This window comes from Leguminivora glycinivorella, chromosome 1, assembly GCF_023078275.1.
Source record: "Leguminivora glycinivorella isolate SPB_JAAS2020 chromosome 1, LegGlyc_1.1, whole genome shotgun sequence".
NCBI classification, from domain to species: domain Eukaryota; kingdom Metazoa; phylum Arthropoda; class Insecta; order Lepidoptera; family Tortricidae; genus Leguminivora; species Leguminivora glycinivorella.
In genome coordinates this window covers 8,263,896-8,284,128 of record NC_062971.1, presented here as the reverse complement: position 1 = coordinate 8,284,128, position 20,233 = coordinate 8,263,896, and the positions used below count along the sequence as shown (strand labels likewise).

At 37.1% G+C, this 20,233-nt stretch overlaps 2 protein-coding genes across 2 annotated transcripts; one reads left to right on the top strand and one right to left on the bottom strand.

Moving 5' to 3' along the window:
- The first annotated feature begins 722 nt into the window (after positions 1–722).
- On the top strand, positions 723–11,915 carry LOC125228062. The gene is made up of 8 exons (XM_048132513.1): positions 723–1,070; positions 3,108–3,163; positions 3,974–4,108; positions 5,165–5,303; positions 6,862–6,920; positions 7,183–7,317; positions 8,162–8,298; positions 11,259–11,915. Exons 1-7 carry the CDS (start codon positions 986–988, stop codon positions 8,291–8,293), a joined length of 741 nt encoding a protein of 246 aa, XP_047988470.1. The 5' UTR covers positions 723–985; the 3' UTR covers positions 8,294–8,298; positions 11,259–11,915.
- Positions 11,916–11,936: 21 nt separating this feature from the next.
- On the bottom strand, positions 11,937–20,043 carry LOC125228071 (mediator of RNA polymerase II transcription subunit 29). The gene is made up of 5 exons (XM_048132523.1): positions 19,675–20,043; positions 18,673–18,734; positions 15,670–15,754; positions 13,415–13,510; positions 11,937–12,185 (listed from the first exon to the last, which is right to left on the bottom strand). The coding sequence occupies exons 1-5, from the start codon at positions 19,909–19,911 to the stop codon at positions 12,066–12,068; spliced, it is 600 nt and encodes a 199-aa protein (XP_047988480.1). The 5' UTR covers positions 19,912–20,043; the 3' UTR covers positions 11,937–12,065.
- Between the last annotated feature and the right edge of the window lie 190 nt (positions 20,044–20,233).

Genomic DNA, 20,233 nt, shown 5'->3' with positions numbered 1-20,233 from the left:
AAAGTAAAATTTTAAACTTATTTCACTGTCCATAATGGGGGATCCATTACTGGAGAACTGCCGTCCATGATTGGAGAAAAAACATCTCATTTTAATTTGTTAACTATGAAGAAACAAATAGGAGTATCTATTCTGCAATAGGCTTAAAATATAAAAGAAGGATAAGGCATTTAAGTTTTAACACGTTTAGCGGTAAAATTTATACATGTATCAGTGAAATATCAAAAATGGGCAAAATTTTATCTTAAACTGTCCATGATTGGGTTCGTCGCCTTATACTTTAAAAACTGGCAATATTGTAGTGTCATCCCGTGTATATTATTCATGTCATACCTCTATATTAATTTGAAAGAGGCGACACTACAATGTTGCCCCTTCTAATTTCTACTCTTTTTTTGTCAGACTGTGCATAGTTCCAACTACCTAAATATGACTAGTCGTCCTTTATTTAGGAACTAGGTTTATCTGTAAATCTTAATACAGTTAATAATGATGAGATACCTATTTCTTATCTACCTAGTGGCACAATCAATAGGAAACAGTCAGAAATAAGATGATCCGGTTCCGCAGCCGCCACACCCCTTCCAGGAAATCTTTCTATCTTGTACGTCACTTAGGTCAACAACAACAAACGGGGAAACAGGAAAAATACCTGCTGATTAAAGTATCTAGAACTTAAGCAAGTACCTACATTTGTATATATGAGAAATGGTTGCCTACCCTCATATTTAGAATAAATAAAATTAATTCACAACTTTCATTTCGTCACTATATAAGTAAAATTAAAACCTATATACATTTACGTACGAACAAGTGCACATAGTGATATGATTAGAGCAGTATGACAACCCTCGACCTAATGCTAAATGATAAAAGTTCCAGATGTTGTTTACTTTAATGCAGTCGAGCTTCACAGTGGCGCGAGGGTGCACGGCCGGGAGCTAACACGAGTACACGTCAAATTGTTACCGGAGACATTTTCGAAATGGAACTGAACTTTGTAACTACATTAATAAAACATGATGTGAATCATAATGTGAGACAGTGCTTCAAATCGAAAAAGCCGTTTGGTAAGTGACATTTGCACTTTTTGAAAAATTTGTGTCGTGAACAGGTCGATATAATAATAACGTGAAAGTTCTTATTCATTTTTAGGTACCTACGTGATACTTACGTTATAACTTATATCCCTAAAGTTAGTAATTAAAATAAAATTCACCTGCTACTGTTTAATGTCTATACGTAATAGGTACCTACAAATTCATCTCATTCTTTTGGTAAATAATAATATTAAAATTTTCATGTCAGCTTTACACTCATAAACGATAATATTGTATAATATAAATAATATAATATAGACTTTTGTAAGGCTCATTTTTGCGTTAAAGATACGATATCCCTTGTTTCTCATGTAGTGACGGTGATATAATAAATATAATACTGAATACTTATAACATTACTTACCCAATAGGTACTAAAGAGAAATCTATGGGATTGAAAGTCCTTGTATTTTAGGTAGCTACTTACTAAGCATTATTGAAAGCATTATAAGCGATTATGAAATGAACGATGGAACATTAACATCTATGAATCAAACAAGACCTTAACTTTATCTGCTTTTATCAGTTATTTATCGGATAATCCAGGCCATGTCTCAGCAATGACAGAATAATATGGTTATTATTTATTAATGGATGCTGTAGAATGTACAACTAGGTACATAGATATATGATGGTATCGATATTGTGATAAACAGCTGAGCAATACCCATTTAACATATTCGCTGCACCAATTAGCCTAATTATGTATGTAACCATATTATGTACAAGGTAAATTAAATTCTGAGCGTGTTAATTAATAAGAAAAAAATGACTCAATGATATATGTTAACGATTACATTCAGATTTCTATAAAGCATTAATGTGTAAGGACATTCATTTAGGTAAATTCCATAACTCAAACCAATTGTCATTATTTAAGGAATCTTTAAATTACAGAAAATGTGGGGCAAACATCATAATATTATATGACTGTTGTTCTAAACGCGAATATATAAACAATTGGGATTCAGTTTCGTGCCGCTCTACAACTGGTGCATTGAACTCTATTTGTTTACAGCTGTGTGCGAGATTGTGCATTTTGTTATCGCGAGTTCCTTAAAAGTCTACTTGTAGTACAAATAGTTCATATTAATAGTAACGACTGGCTGTCATTGAAGTGCAGTCTATATGACTATTCAATGTATTTGTAACTCGGTAACAGCACACCAAAATAACATTGGTACCTAATAAAAAATCGGGAAACGGATGAATGTGTTCGTATGTGTCCAAATTAGGTATCTATCTATTTTTGCAAATAAAACTAAAAAATGAAAAGATTTCCCTAGGCAGAGGAAGAACCTTCCGCGAGCAGTCATAACAAATCTAATCACACGCTAATAAGTCCTATCAGTATAATTACCTCCTAATATTAATAGGTATCATATTATAATACTGATAGTAATCGCCATTAGATAGACCACCCTGCACTTAAGTAGGTACTTACTTATAATATTTAAGTAGGTATTGACGCAACGTAATTGTTCAACAAACATTTTCGCAGCTAAACTCAACATCGGTGAAACTTAATAAGTATACAGAGTGGGGCCTGTAACAAAGGCGAAGAATTGAAATCTAGGCTATTCTCCTTATACTGATCAACATTTGTTCGGCGACTTTTAAAAATAACTTGTATTTTGATTTTTATCACCCTTGAAAGTTTTTTCTAAGAGGTAATGTATTGCGAATTCTGTTAAATCTAAAGTGTGACAGACAACGTCAATGACAACAATAATGGCGTACATAATATTTATTTATTTTGTTTGAAAAATTAAAAATTTAAAGACTTCATAATTTTTAAAAGTCACTGAACAAATGTTGATCAGTATAAGGAGAATAGCCTACAGTTCAATTCTTCGCCTTTGTTACAGGCCCCACTCTGTATATCTATGTAACCAACCTGTCACAATTTCTTAATGTGTCGTAACTAGGTACAATTATGTTTAATATAAGCCTTGTTGTTGCTTTATATAGGCCTTGTTTTATAATCTATATTTATGTTTGTTACAGTCACCAGAAAGGAAGAAGTGATGGCAATAAAAAATAAATTTCCAACTAAAATACCGGTAAGATTTCCTAGTTTTACAGTAGAATTATGTTGCTTGGCTTATTCAAGTAAAGTCTGACCAGAAATATATGACTACGCGCCATGTTGCGGAGTTCAGTAGAACTATTTTATTCATACTAAACTGAACTGTCACCCCATATATGAAAACAACAGCGCCCTCCTGACAATAGGCTACTTGCCTCCTAGTCAAATCAGCTTCTTTTTAAGAACTGTCAAAACGATTTTGAACGACTTGCTAATATGGAATTAATATGAAATCGAATTGAGTGACGTCACGGTCAACTGAGTTACTTTACTTTATATATTTCTATCTGATTTATAAAATACTAGCTTTTGCCCGCGGCTTCGATCGCGTTAGAAAGAGACAAAAAGTAGCCTATGTCACTCTCCATCCCTTAAACTATCTCCACCTAAAAAATCACGTCAATTCGTCGCTCCGTTTTGCCGTGAAAGACGGACAAACAAACAAACAGACACACACACTTTCGCATTTATAATATTAGTATGGATAAATTGGAGTTAAAAATAACTTCTGTCCCTGTTTTTCTTATTAATTATCTTATGCTTTATTTCGTGCATGGTATAAAATATTTTATTTTAAGTACAGTCCAGTTGCCTATATAGTCATATATTTCTGGTCAGGTTTTAATTGAGTGCTAAAGTATCTTATCATATTAAATATATTGCAACCGGTGTTTATAATTAAAGTTGCAAAACTGAATGATTTGATAACGATTTAATAAGACCTTACATTTTATAAACAAAAGATTCTTAAGTGCAAGTAATAAAATACTATTTTCTTTGACAGATTATAGTGGAGAGGTATCAGAAGGAAAGAAGTTTGCCAACATTGGATAAATCAAAATTCCTAGTGCCAGAAGACATCACAATGTCGCAGTTTCTAGTTATAATTAGGAACAGGATAAAAATTCAACCTAACCAAGTAAGTCAAGCCGCATTACCACAATGTATTAAGTTTGATCGTGCTCCATATCCGAACGCCAAACAATTTGTAAACAAATTTGTTTACAAGTGAGAGAATATGTTACAATGTAAATTTAACCATAGATAACTATCGGTGTTCATGCGTCATATACAAGGTTCTGCGGACGAATAAAAGGGGCTCGACTTTGATTAGTAATGACGTTATATTAAACAATTACTTAAGTCTCAACAGGATCGGTCAATTCTCCATACAAACGCTCTCGACTACGAGTATTCCCTCTCTGGTTTTTGAAGCTAGATTAATGATTTTTTCAATTCAGATTATTATAATTTTTATCTGTATCGGATCGTTTTGCTCTTTTTGATATCCTTATTTTTAAAGGCGGTAGGGCCCATCAAAATTTTCCAAAAACGGCCAAATTGATTAGGCCGCAAAAAAGGTGGTGTTCAAAATTCATAACGGTTGTCGATTAGCCAAAAAAAAAACTAAACGGTCCGACACAGATTATTTCATTATTATTCAGATTCTCAAATTTCGTTCCGATTGGTTGAGTTTTGGAGGAGGAAACAGTCGAGAGCGGTAGGTATACCTCGATTTTATAGATTTTTTCGCAATATATTTTACCCGAGTTGTCCTTAGAGCACATTTTTTTTTCTATAAATCTAGTCAGTAACACAAGTACATTTAACTAAAATTCCCAAATTGAAAGGGGGGGGCTCTTTTCCATTTTAGCATTTTCGCTCCTGTTGCCTCTTAGACTTGGGCACAGTATAATAAATAGTACTATCGTACTGTTGCCACTCCTGCACCCCGCTGAAAGTGCCGCCCACCCCCTCTCGGTGACCTCACAGTTACCGCCTGTCAAAAACGCGAACAATCGACCTGTCATATTTCACTCATAGAAGCATAGTACGCGTTCAGGTCTACACGAGCTTAGACTGTGTGCTAGGAACGCGCCTTTTTCATATATTTGATCGCCAGTGTCCGAGGAGTGACTTGGGAGTGGATCTCTTGAAGCGGCTCTGAGATATTGAACACGTGTTTATTTTCCAGGCGCTGTACTTAATAATCAACAACAGGTCCATGCTGAGCATGAGCCTGACGATGGCGCAGGCGTACGAGCAGCACGGCGACGAGGACGGCTTCCTCTACATCACGTACGCCTCGCAGGAGGTCTTCGGCTACCAGGACGGTCAGTACTACCAAGTACTGCCTTCTTTCTATACTCTGTATCTTTAGATATTTTCTTCCTTAAGCCACTTGAGAGTTGAGGGAAATTGAAAATATTTCTCGACCAAATAAAAATAAAGACAGGGCGCTCAGTGAGAGACAAAGACACTAGGTTTTGTATTTGGTTAGTTAACCGACAAAAGTTTTACGCCAGTTTTGTTTATATTGTCTACCGGCCCGGCCACGACATTGGTCTAAGCGCGACAGCGGTGAGCGGCGGCCATACATTGGAGCGAGAAACAGCGATGGGACTTTTCATTGGTTGGTTCACCGCCGACAAAAGTTGTAGGTTGTACTACCCGAAAATTTACAAATTGTTTGTTTACCTTTTATTAAGTACCTAAAAGTACAGAGTATAGTTGTATTGTATCCATCTCATTAGCCACGCCTACTTATCTCGACATCATTATGTCGTAACGTAACTCGGGCCAGTTGCACTAACCGCACGCAAACACATACCTAAGCGTCACGTAGCAGAAGTGTATGTAACTTACCATATGACAAAATTTTGCAATCATTTTAACGGTGACACTTTGATGCAACCGACCCTTAGTCCGTTTTCACATTATCCGATCCGATATCGGATGAAGGAAGGATTTCAATGGAAAAAATCCAAGATGGCGCGCCATAGTGTGAAAACGCACTTAGGGTCGGAAAGCAACAATGCGTGTATAATGAAGACATAATTAAAACAATTAAACTTATTAACATTTCATCAACTGCATGACAAGCAATAAATCACTGTATGATGTCCAAGCGTAGGGTTGTAAATAGAAAAAAAACCAAATGTTTTTTTTCAGAATTGTGAAAAAAAAACATGAAAAAAAACCGAGCACCATGGTTTTTTTTCTAAATATGGTTTTTTTTCAGATGAACAAATAATACGACAATAACGGTTTTTCGTGAGTTGTAACGTGTTTCAATAACAATAAGGTACATTTTAATTCAATTAACATTCAGTATACAAACGTTTATTGGGGAATCCCCGATGCTGCGTGTAGCGTGGAGAGGCGGTGGTGTTGCCAACAGTAAATAGTGACAACTACCAACTACAAATTTCGTAAAACTTACTTTTATAAGACCAGTAGGCCTAGCACATGACGGCCGCGGGAGTATGTCGCCGCGAGATAGACTACCCGTCCTTATGTCATTAATACAGTTAGAAGAAGACGTGGCATCTATCTCGCGGCGACATACTCCCGCGGCCATCATGTGCTAGGCCTACAGAAATTAAAGTTATTTGATTAAATTCGTTTAATAGTTAACATTAAGTCTAAAAAACCGTATAAAAGTATTAACTACTTGCAAATTTTGAGATTTGTACTTTAGAAAAAAAAACATACTCCAGAAAAAAAACTGTTTTTTTTCACGGTTTTTTTTCATGTTTTTTTTCAAGCCAGAAAAAAAACAGTTTTTTTGCAACCCTATCCAAGCGACAAGACTGGGTACGTGACAGGACAAGCAAGTAATGTAAACAGGCAACGGAAGTATGAATGGTAAAATGTTTGCGTTTGTTACAGATATGACAGGAAAACAAGAAGTGGAAGCGATAAGGCATAGATTCCCAAACAAAGTACCGGTGAGTTCTAGATTATGTATTAACTATCGCCCTAGAAAAGGATTACTTATTCTCGACTCCTTGTTACGCAATCCGACATAACAAAATATTAGTAGGTGGAGTATTGTTTTGCTTCATGTGAACGATACCAGCTGGAGCCAGAATTTAGTTTTACATCAATCCAAACCGTCTATAATAGTTAGCATCCCGCTACTTTATAATAAATTTAATAGAGAACGTAAACTCTGTACCGTTGAGTCTAATTTAGTATATTTTCTTGTAGTTGTACGTGGAACGTTACATACGGGAAAGAGAAGTCCCGGCGCTGGGCAGGAAGAAGTTCCTGGTGCCGCAAGAGCTCACGATGTCCCAGTTCCTCTTTATAATTAGGACGAAGATGAAACTACGGGATTCACAAGTAAGTGAAAAAATAAATTACGAGTTTCGATTTACTGCTTCAGAGACTAATCTCCAACGACAACTTCGCAAAGGACCATAGGCAACTTCGTATGGAGCTTGGCCCCCAAAAACAGTAGCTAATAGTTATTTATATACCTATAAGTAGCTAATTTATTTCCTTCTATGGACACCAAGCGGAATGACATTGCAGAATGATATATTGGTATTTTAGTAAAATATTTTCACCTTTATTAAATACTGCTATAGAAATCACGTGAATGTATTGCTACAGGGTAGACGTTATAGCAACGGGTGAGCGCGGCAAATAATTACTTACTTGGACTCTACTGCCTAGGTAATAATGGTGACCTAAATTTTACTAAATTACCAATAACTCAGTTCTGTTCTTCAATAAAATTGCGCTTCGTGTGCTCGTAACGAATATAGCCGATACAATGATCTAAGTATTCAATGAAATACTCGTAACTGTCAACTCTGTTGGCTTTCTGACCATATTGGTCCTTTGCTTTAAAATCACATATTAACCCACCACATTCGCCTAAAGACTGGAAGGGCCACTTGCACCAACGAAAATGGAGGGTTAACCCGATGGTTAACCCACCATTTTATCTGGAATTTGACAAATGACAGCCCACTAACCCCGAGTAAGTGGTTGGTGCAAGTGGGCCTAAGTAGTATTATATCCAAATGGTCATGGATGGGTTGTCGTTCGACACCCCTGCTGGGGTGGGAGTGGTTCCTTCCGCGCTGGGCGCTGTGGGGGCTGCGTCGCGTCGCGCCTCATCTACGTGCCTATGCCTTAAGCGTGTAGTAACTAGTTAACTAATAGGTGTGTGTTGTAGGCCCTGTACCTGCTGGTGAACGAGCGCGTGCTGGCCAGCCACAGCATGACGATGGCGCAGGCCTACGAGCAGTTCCGCGGCGACGACGGCTTCCTGCACATCACCTACGCCGCGCAGCAGGTCTTCGGCTGAACTAAGTAAGTTCATTTTATCATCATCATCGCTTGCCCTCATCCCAGTCGGGGTCGGCGCAGCATGTCTTCCCCTTCCATTCATCTCTATCACCCGTCATCATTATTCATCATATCATCTCTCACATAGTCCATCCACCTTTTACTCGGTTTTCCTCTCCCCTTACTTACTTCCACATTCATTCGTAATACCTTTCTCGTCATTCTGTTAATTCTGTAACTATACAAATTAAATTAAATTCTAGTAAGTAAATAAGCAGTGTTGCTTAAAGTTCTTCTTCTTATTCTCTTAATGGTAATCTTATTCGACTTAACGGTTCACAATAAGCTAATTATGGCTTAAAATAATGGTTCTTAAAATGTAATTAGTACTTACGGATTGGCGGTGACGCATTGAGCATTCTATTCCGATTTGTTAAGGCCCATCATCGGTTTAAGGTGCTTCACACAGAGCAGTGCTTTTTACACCCATTTTATGCCTCTTAGCGCCAGTTGCATTAATCACATTTGACAGACACATCATCGTCACGCAGCAGACGTGTATGGAACTTCCCATACAATAAAATTTAACGAATGGTTTAACGGTGACTGTCGGTTTTATGCAACCGGCCCTTAGCCTTAGAACATTTAGACACCCAAGCATATTTAGGGATTGCGTATTGAGGGAAAAGTTTTGTGAGTCAAAGAGTACATTGGGATGAAATTATCTTATTTACGTGATCTTCAAATGAATGTACTTCCGTCTCTAACCCCTGTGACCTTACAAATCTCCACTTAGTACTTTTAAATACATACCTACGTGGATAAACAGAGCAATTACCAGGATAAGGATATTTCCGAGTACCACGATCAACAACAAATTTAAAGACATAGGTACCTAAATACGGAGACAAATACTAACGACAGATACCACTAAGGTACTTAGTAGTACTCGTACTTGTTGTTTGTCTCGAATCGAGGTGCTGTATGTCATATCTATGTATTATTTTATTGCACTGAGTCGTGCTTTATTAAAGAGTATTCTTTGAATTGTAAAGAAATAACTTATGAAGTTAAATATTACTATAGGAAATTCTTACACTGACTGAGCCCCACGGTGGTTGGCTTGTTTGTTTTTATTTTGACGCCACATTCTTGCATCAGACACACAAACATTTCAAAAGTCTGCAGTCGCATCTTCGATACCTACTTCATCTTGTGTAGGTAGTAACTAATAATCTCTTGTCAGTCCATTATTGTCACAATAAGTACATTACCATTAAAATCAATTAAATCGGACATTGTTAATTGCACCTTAGTATCATTAAAATCATTACCGTATAATATGAGATACTTACAGACAAGGTTTAGTATATTTTTTATCAATTAATAACAATCCTGAGATATTTATGATTTTGTTATTGTAGGTGCAGGAAGAAAACAGGTCATGATTCATTACACGGCAGTTCATTGATAAAAGTGCTTATGATCCTTTATTTTTATGCATATCATACAATGCATATGTACAATCGAGATAAAATCGGAGTAAACTAAATTAGTAACATTTTTACAATGATTCACTTTGTTCTTGTTGTAGAATTAGCGAAGATGGACGGTATCTGTGTCTGTGTGTTGGTAAAACTATTATTTGCCGTATATAAATACATTCATAATTGATATTTCACATATTGATAAACATATGATATGTGATGTACTGGCCTACCGAGTACAAATACTAACAAAATCAAAGAGTCGTTGACCACTACGACAACGAACTAGACAGTACTCGGCTTTAATCGCTTTCGGCCATACTGTTGTGCTTAGCTCAATTATAATAACTTATCATACACTGCTAGTTGCTTAAGATAGATAAACACGTAACACATTGCATTAATTAAATTAATGAACATCACAAATGTAATATAATTTTATGAGTGGCTATTGAGTATTATTACGAGGTATCTATCTTCATATCTGTAAAGCATAGGTAATGTTTTGCAATCCAGTGTTTATTATTCGTACGTCATACAATAGGCAGGATAGGGGCATTTGTTTTTGCAATTTTGTAGGACTCAATGATAATGGGTTATCTCGGGTCGTAGGCTTTTGTACTTAAGCAGAAAACAAACACTCCGTGTGGTACCGAGAAACTAATTATAAAGAAATATTGATAAAGGAGCTATTATAGGACCTTCAAGGAGGTACAGTCAACCATTTGATTACTGGAACACTTTGTACCCTGTCCCAATAATAATAAATGTGGGATTCCTAGCGAGTTACTGTCAATGTATCAAATAACAAAAAGACCCGAATCCAATTGTACCATAAACATATTTATCTTCAATTCAAGGGATCGCTCCGTAAACATTTACCTTATTTGGTTAATGATGTAAACTACGTTCGACGATTTCTATAATAGTTGAATTCTATTTATTGTATACCAATCGGTCAGTGCCTCTAAATTGACATCTGACTTGAACGTTGATGAAACATTCGTGTAGTATGAATTTAATTCGACACTACTACTACTAGACTCATCAAGATATTTCTAGTGCGGCTACAGGAGTTGTTTGTCCGAGCATCTATCATATGAATGAGCCCGTATTATTCCACAGCGGGCGGACCGCCAGCGTTATTTATGTCATAATAATAAGTTTATCTAGGGTCACAGTAACGCAAACATATTCTCTGGAGTGATAAGCAGGATTTATGTCCCTTCGAGTGTCGCCCCCCGCGGCTGTCGCTGGGCCGCGCGCGCCCTGTGTGTCACCGCTAACCAAATATTGTGATCTAATAATGCATACCTACATTATTTTCTTGGTCCGAGGTTACATTAGTGGATCATTACTGCAAGTATACAAACATCCGAGTTTATGGCAATAGTAGATTGGGCGGGCAGCAGGTGCAATGCAACCCACTGCGGCCACAGTGCACTACAGATTGTAACGCTACAATAACGAATACTAACGTCATTCTGTTTGTTGCAGGTACTTCAATTGCTGGATTAGTGAAACTGATGTTCCCGCAATAGCGTCTTCAAGAACAAAAGACTGATAGTATTTTAATTTTATTCCTATTGTGATATTTTATATGAGTAAGATTTGAAAAGTGTATAATTTAAACGGCGATGTCCGATGAGAGCTCAGGCTGGCCCTTGCGATACCTCGGTCGGAAAGGCTTCGGGAGATAATTGTGACATTTGCGACTATTCTTCGAAATGATAGAACTATCTGTTTACTTTTAAGAAATAAAAGCTATAGGTTTGATCGTTTTGTTTGACTCTAATGTTGTGTTTTTTATGTTTATTTTTAGAACCTTAAGCAAGAATATGATATTATAGTCGACCAATGTATCTATCGTGGTTTTTATGAATGTGATTTATATATTTTGGAGGTTTATAACTATATAGTGTTCAAATGTTTTATGGCCCTACTTGTTCAAAATGATCTCAAAAACATGTCTGAAAATATATCAATATTTAATTATTCGTGCAATTGTTTGTGATCGGTAAGAATTAGGTAGGTAGATATATAGAAAAGCTTATGTGAATTGTGATTTGCATTAGATTTCGTATTAGGTACCCAGATGTAAATATACTAAGCATTATCTATTTTTTTTCCTGAAATAAAGTTTTTTCACAATTTGCTGATTAACTTTTCATTACCTGCCCGTCCTAGACTATTGAATAATAATTGATAGGCGTCTCATTTTGTAAAAAATATGTTTAATATTATTCTTAAATTAAGTATATTTTAACGGTAGGTAATCTTACTTGCTAGTGGGGTTGTACAGAGCTAGTTCTTCTTGAGCCACTCGGTCTGCGCGGCGGCCACCAGCGTGTCGTGGATGTCCTTGGCGTAGGAGATCTGCAGCCGCACTGTGTTCAGGTACTGTGGGTAGCTCAGCGTGCTCTCCTGGAATACACACACGTGCACACCATTATTATTTGCTTAAATTGCTTAACAGAAAGAGTATCTTATTAGATCATACATGAAATATAAGGTAAACCATAGGTATAAGAACATACAGAATCAAAGTAGATACAAACTTTAGGCCCCCCCCACATCTAGCGTCTCGCGAGGGTAGCGTCGGGCCAACTGTATGGAAAAAGGCTTTGCCATACAGTTGGCCCGACTCTACGCTCGCGAGACGCTAGATGGGGGGGGCGGCGGCGCTTACTCTGGTAACCCTAGTAACTGGCTCTAAACTGCCTGTAGGCTGTATGTTATGGCGGTATGTACCTATAACTACCTACGTCTAAATAGATACGGAGGTATGGACGCAGTTTTGGTGGAACCGCGGTATGAAACAGCCCTAAAACAAATATGCTTTACACTACAAGTCACCGATGCAACTCAACAAGTACTAGACTCTATCGATATTTACTACGTAACATTTACCTACACAGGATAAACTATTTTGTTTCAATAAACAAATATAGGGTAGACCTTATTCCGGTGTAGTAAGGTGTTCGATTCAATTGTGTCAGTGTATGGTAGTAAACAGATAGAATATCTTAGTTTCGTCTACAATAACAAACAAAACAGGCTAAAAAAGCACCTACCTACGTTTATCGCGAGGTGTACTAGGGTTAAGACCTTTTTGATCCTGTGTACGTCCTTGAGTGAGTATTAGCTGTTGTTGATTTCCAGTACCTATGTAACTAAGTACTAACAGATAACTGTTAGTAGTTACCATAGATTGGTAGTTACATACTTTCACGAAGACGGGTAATGTGTATACTGAAGTAGTCGAGCCGCATTGGGTGACTCACCGCGCTGGGCCCGGAGTCGAGGCGCACGGGGTGCACGGTGACGGCGAGCAGTGCGCCGCCTGCTCGTCGAACGTGCTCGTGGGAGTCGTGAGACAGTGCCCTGTGTCGGCTACAGGGTGTACTCACCGCGCTGGGCCCGGAGTCGAGGCGCACGGTGACGGCGAGCAGTGCGCCGCCTGCTCGTCGAACGTGCTCGTGGGAGTCGTGAGACAGTGCCCTGTGTCGGCTACAGGGTGTACTCACCGCGCTGGGCCCGGAGTCGAGGCGCACGGGGTGCACGGTGACGGCGAGCAGTGCGCCGCCTGCTCGTCGAACGTGCTCGTGGGAGTTGTGAGACAGTGCCCTGTGTCGGCTACAGGGTGTACTCACCGCGCTGGGCCCGGAGTCGAGGCGCACGGGGTGCACGGGCGACGGCAGGTAGTGCGCCGCCGACTGCTGTTGCTCGATGCACGTTATCGCCGTGCGCTGAGAATACGAAAATTAGTCGATCAAAAATCAATCAAGTTCTTAACTGAATTGATATCTTCATATGACAGAAATTGTCGATGCTCACGGTAAACCATTTTTATTCCTACGCCTATATAACATATTTCTCTAAAAAAACTATCACCATCATCATCATATCAGCCCTCTATCGCCCACTACTGAGCATACGTAAGCCTCTCTTCTAGTACGCCACTTGTCCCGGTGGCCCTAAGCAAGTCTCATCAAGTCGTGACCAGCAAATGTCCACAGATGTCGTCCACCCAACGCGCCAATGGATCTCAGGCCTTGTTACATATTTGTAAGCGGCCACCATTCCACATTCCATTAACATTTTAATCATGTTGACATCCATTTTAGTTTGGTTATGTGTGCGGTGCGGTGACGGATCTCGGCATTCCTCACTCGATTTGGAATTTTGAGTCTCTGTGCTACTCGGTCTCGGATCTTAAGTATTTCAGGCATTATGGAATGCTAACAAGTTTGAGGATGTCTGACAGTTTGTCGAATGCCGCCTAATTCAGCTGGGTTCTCCTGGAGATCTCCTTCTCGTGGCGTGTTTTGTCCAAAAAACTCTAGTTCTTCGTTCTCCACCATAATGGCCGAAATCGAATCATCATAGAAGTTCGTCATTAATTTAGTTTTGGACATAGTTATCGTAAGACCTATCTTCAAAGAAGCATGGTACCTACAGGTCTTCGTGGTAAAGGACTATTGTATACCTAAGAAAAACCAAATTATGCATACTGATTTAGTTGTATAGTCTTGTTTTGCATTTTATTTAACCTGAGTTATGCTTATACTCGCACTATCCGCAACATGTTGTTTCTACATGATCAGAATATTCAATCAACTTTAAAGCTTAATTAAATACTTATCTCTTGCAATTCATCAACTGTTTGTCAGAACAGAAAGCAACAGTAGTAGGTATCGCAGCGTTCTCCTTTTGTTCAATTAATTATGTCAAGTTTGAAATATATTTCCGCTAATTTAAGTGGCTTTATCAAAAGTGAAATTCATTAAATGTAGTGTTGTATACTTAATGCCAGGTCTTGGTAATCTACATATAAGTAAGTTACTTACCTACATCAAGCATATTAATCATTATTCAGTAGGTAAAGTCATTGTTACCCAACATTTCGTAAATCTTACGAGTGTAACTTCGTAAGTCCTACTAGTCTTACTACCCATACAAATTTTGGAAATTTTCTTTTTAATTTGAACATTTTATACCTACATATTTGAAAAGATGCATTAGCATGCTCTATTCGGAACTCTATTGATGGAATCCTGTGTAAATGAGACAAATTTGCTCTCCTCTCGAAGTCCCACTTATCCAGGTTTCACTATACGAGTAATTGTAAGCAGATATTCATTATGAATATCTATGAATACCTATTTAAAATAATAGGAGTGTCAGGACCTTAGGGCTTACTTTACTGGCCTGGCAAAAAGCCATTACCCGTATGACACGACCATGACGTCCTGCCCTTTTAAGTCCTGAGGAAATATCCGATAACATCACATGATGATTTGCATTAGAAAACATTCAAATGTTTACAAGTGATAAGGAGTCACGTAAAGACATCGGAGATAAGAATGCATATATAGCAAAAGCGCCCGGGTCAATAAGTTAATTATTGGACGATATATGGAAACATTGTAGCCTACCTAATGTTTATGCAACTTTCATTTCAACAAAACTTAAAAAATATAATTAGACCGTATCAAGTGCAACTAAAGTACAAAACTGTGTGTACGAGATCGTCGACCAATAGGCACGTAGCTGCAATTGATCGAAACAATACAAAAAGGAGAGGTGGTATGTTTTGTGTTCCAAGGATTGTAAACTATCGGAAGTTTACTTGGAATAATGCGCTTATTACTGAAATAATTCAGTCAAAGCAATTTCCGATATAGGTTGACACTATTAAAACTGTTCTTATTCACAACCTTTATATTTCCCGTTTCGTTTCCTGTTTCCCGTAAGTTATAATTTTGGGATTAGGTAGGTAAGATTCCAAAATATTGGATGCGGTTCTGCATCTGCTTCTGTTCGATGCCTGGCCTACAGATCCTTGAGCATATGCAGTAACTAAGGAGTATACCGAGTGTAGTTAAAAAATGTTATAACAACTCACCAAATGTAACTCCATTTGATCACAAAGGCTAAAGAATTCTTCCAAATTCTTATCAAACCGCGGCACCGGGGCATCAATACCTTTTCTGAAAAATAAAATAGCAACGGATTATTATGGAGATCCTTACTGCTCGTCTCTTGGCCTCGACGAACATTTTCTCGTATCTATTGATACGACCTACACTTGTTTGTTTGTATCATTCCAATCATAGAATATGTACATGCGGTACCTAGGTGTATCAAGAAAGTAACCTTCAAATACCTTTGTTATGCTTAAAGCACTTATTTTTATAGTTTCATCCGATAAAAGTGTTGATTCCAGGGCCTCAATATATCAAAGAGATGTATTTCGGGGATCTCAGAAATGGCTCTGCTCTAACGGTTTCGATGAAATTTGCTAGGTTTCCGCAGCCAAAAAAATCATTTTAGCTAAGTGTTGTCAAATTTAAAGCATGTTTTCTCCCAGATAATTTTAAAGATAAAAGTGCAATAAGGTATTGAATTTGAATATTGTGCTGGAACTAAGTACGGGATACTCCCCCTTCTCGTCGGGGGGATCTTTCCCTTTTCCTTATTCGAAACATGTTTATCTTCTTCTTCTACACCTCTTTAGCGTAATCTCATTACTCATCTAACGCAGGTGAGCTTTTTTATATATACTGTCCATCTACATTTTCCTCGGCATTCTCTCGAAATTTTTTCTTAATACCTTTCTTGTCACATGTCTTTCTAAAAAATGATAAACTTTGAAAGGCTAAATCTCGTAAACTATTGGGTCTAAAGAGGCAACTTTAGTATCATATTGTAGCAAATTTAGTCTACTTTAAAAACGCCTTAAAAAGGTTTTTCAAAACTAGTCCTTTAGGGTTATAATCGCCAAAATTTAAAAAAGAAATGATTTTTTCGATTTTTGACGAAGTTGCGATCGGTGCTCGAGGTCACAAACTTGGATTATTCATTAGGCAACAAGTCAAGTCTGCAACAACCAGAACTACCGGATTGACGCATACCTACTGCCTCATATTTCAGGCGACAAAGTTACTCTACTAGTATGTCATATGAGGGAGTACGAGTTAAACGCTTGCGATACGAGTAGAGATGGGTAACTACCCAGGTAAATACCCGACGGTGGGTATTTACCGGGTAAATACCCGATATTTACCTACCCGCGGGTAAATACGCGGGTATTTTCATTTTTCTTCCAAATTTGACGTTTTTAAATGGTGCTTGGGCTAAAATAGATTAATTTAAGTCAGTCTTTGTAATTGTACACATAATGTTTATTCAAATTGGGAACGAATAGGTTGCTATGAGATAAAATGTGATATTAGTGTATCACTCCAACTATAAAAATCGTGTAATATCATTCTCTGACATACGGAAATAATTTCAAATGCTTATAGTATCAATTATAAGTTTGATAAATTAAAACTGTAAATAAAAATATGTGATTAAAAATATAAAAAAAAAATCTTTTTCAAGCTCATAACTCATACATAGTATGTTTTATGACAAAAATGCATATAAACTTTTTTGTAGGAAATTGTGTCTACTTTAGTTCGTACATACAATACTTTTCGATATTAATGATAGTTTCCATGAAATATGAAAAAAATACATTTTACCCCCCCCCTAACCCCACCATAACCCCCACCAACCAGTACTAGGAAATTTATCTTTATCGAATAAATACGACTAATTGATACAATCTAAAAAACACACATAAAACGTATTTTTTTAATTATTTTTAAAAATATACATTAAAACTTCTGTAAACTTAATTGTCTATTTGACTGAACAGTTTTGTTTTAAATTGTGTATAAAAATTACACCCACTAACTTAGTATTTATCTCCATTTTAACACAAATCATTGGGTAGATACGGGTAAATACCGGGTAGATAGGTATTTACCGGGTAAATACCTGGGTGGGTAGATTGGGTATTTACCCACGACCCATCTCTAGATACGAGGAGCTATAGTGTTTTTAGGGTTCCGTACCAAAAAGGTACAACAGGAGGGGTGCAACTGTCCGTCTGTCACATTCCTAAATATCTCGAGAACTACTAATGCTATCAACTTGAAATTTGGAATAGTTGTGAACATTGTAAACCTCTACAAATAGAAAGTATAATCCCCCCCCTTATCTCCGAAGTTCACCAACGAAAAATTATGAAAATTTTAGTAAACATTGGTTTTATGCTATATATTACAGGAAAAATATAATCGTGTTTGTATTTTGAATACTTTTTTTTTAATTCACAAAAAAACTTTTCAGATTTTTACTTTCAATTTACCCACCCTTGCGGATGTATATCGTACTTCAAATTAATACGAGATGTTACGTAAACCATCTTCTGTCCAATAAAGTAAAAACTGTTTAAATCGGTTAACATTATAAAGAATTATCCCTGAAAAACCAGGTCGCGCAAATTAGTTAGCAAATTGACCGGGAGATGGCGCTATACACTATAATACTCATTAGTGCCTATACTTTTGTCTTCTAGTCAAGTCATTAGAGTTATATGAAAATATGAGATTATTTTTACTAGGTAGTTTGAAAGAAAGTTTGTACGGAACCCTCGGTGGACGAGTCCGACTCGCACTTGGCCAGTTTTTTTTTATTGCCTGTTAAGAAATTTAAATTCCAGCAGCTTCTAGTTGTTTATGTAGATGAAGATTTTACAATTTCAAGCTGTATTACTACATTAGCTCCTTAACATGTATATAATGTAATGTGTAGATGTAATGTCACATTCGAAACATCATATGTGTTATGCGATTAGGTCCTAAGTATTTCAGTAAAAAAAAAAAGTTAATATTGTGTTAGTTTAGATCAGCTCTGTCTTCACTTTTCAGCACTTTGGAGGAATATTATTCCAAATATGATATCTATGAGCAGCTAAAAACTGTTCTTTAACATATAAAAAAAATTCACAGTCAAACGGTTGTGGTTGTGTCTTATTGCTTATTTGAATATTCTAAAGAAGGAAATCATAACTTACTGTGAATTGGAGTCTATATTGTGATTCTGATGCAAAATTTGTGCTGCTGATTTAAGAGTCATCTGAAAGATAATAAAAATTAATTACATAAGTGATAATTATTAATGCAGTATAGCTTATCAGTTTGTGTTGCGTCTGTTAGTCAAGTTAATTGAATTACTTGAGATTGTGAACTGATTAAAACTAGTTGTAAGTTGATGCGGATATCTGTTTCGACTATACCTATGTATAATCACGCTACTATGTATACCTTGGACAGCTAGAAGAACTAACATCTCTATTTTGGAAGAACTTAATATCACCACACGCCTCTCCAAAATATGCCAGGATCAACCCTTACATTTTTCAGTCACATCATAAGATCACCAATGCATAATATGGAGAAGTGTATCATCTTGAGGTGAATGAATGGTAAATGCGCTTAGGGTGGGGCTCGTAAGAGATGGTCTGACTGTGTGAAGAAGTCGACTGGTGGCAGCCTATATCGTGCAGTCCACATGGCTTATGACCGCGTTCAATGGAGACACGCTACTTGTGGTCGCGATCCTCATCATTGAGGGAACGAGAAGAATGTATAATCAAGTATAGTGTTAGTTAGGTAAATGTATGCAGATTGTGGGAAACATCAAATAATTTTATCAAATATTTTGGTTTGTGTATTTCAAGGTTCATTAGATGCTAAAATAGATACTAAGGCGGCCTTGCCTAGTCACTTTATCTTTGGTGTATGACATATATTTGAGTTCATGTTTTTACTTGTAAGTCACAGCGTTTGCGTAGATATACGCTAGTTTTCATCAAAATTATTAAATTTGTAATAGGTATGCTACTAGTGAAATATCATACTCACGATAATAGATATATTGTTTAGAGAATAAGGATTACAATTAGTGCTGCAAAGATGGTACATATTCAAAATTTCGTCAAAAGGACGAAAACTAGCGCATGAACTCAATTACCTACCAAAGTAGGTTTTAAATGATACTAGATTATTTTACTTACAGGTATCGACTCGCGGAGAGAGCTCATGAGCGTCTTGACTTTAGAGATATTATCCATTTTATCCTGCTGAGGCGGCTGTGCCATTGCTGGCTGCATTTGCTGAGCATGCTGAGGGGAAGGTTGTTGCATGATGGCACCAGCTACTGGCATTGGCATACCAACACCGACTCCGACGTTAGGAGCCGCCCCCACTGGGTTTAAAGGAACGTGCAAGTTCATTTGATTCATGTTATTCATTGTAAGATTTAAATAATAAGTTAAAGAACGCCAGTAAATATCGTAACACTGTTTTTATTTTGACATTTGACAGCTGACAATGGTGACATTGGTGACTTCGTTTTGTCTCCGCACAAGCGCTGGTGTAATTTTGGCGTTTTGTTTTAGAAAGAAAATTATGACTCCATAATTACACATATCTACTGAAATCATACGCATAATACAAAATTATATTATTTCATGAAAATACATTTTAAAAGTTAGTAAGTATATCAGCAACAGCTGCCATCTAGTGGTGAATAGTTTAAACTTTGGAACACGCGACTAGTCCTGCCATCTAGTG

Excerpts from the sequence above, each read along its gene's own strand:
- LOC125228071 (XM_048132523.1), bottom strand. The coding sequence starts at position 19,911 with ATGAATAACATGAATCAAATGAACTTGCACGTTCCTTTAAACCCAGTG. Across the intron at positions 18,735-19,674 it reads CTCTCCGCGAGTCGATACCT|ATGACTCTTAAATCAGCAGC; the intron begins GTAAGTAAAATA and ends ATTATCTTTCAG. Across the intron at positions 13,511-15,669 it reads ATCAAATGGAGTTACATTTG|CGCACGGCGATAACGTGCAT; the intron begins GTGAGTTGTTAT and ends TCGTATTCTCAG.
- LOC125228062 (XM_048132513.1), top strand. The coding sequence starts at position 986 with ATGGAACTGAACTTTGTAACTACATTAATAAAACATGATGTGAATCAT. Across the intron at positions 6,921-7,182 it reads GATTCCCAAACAAAGTACCG|TTGTACGTGGAACGTTACAT; the intron begins GTGAGTTCTAGA and ends ATTTTCTTGTAG. Across the intron at positions 7,318-8,161 it reads TGAAACTACGGGATTCACAA|GCCCTGTACCTGCTGGTGAA; the intron begins GTAAGTGAAAAA and ends TGTGTGTTGTAG.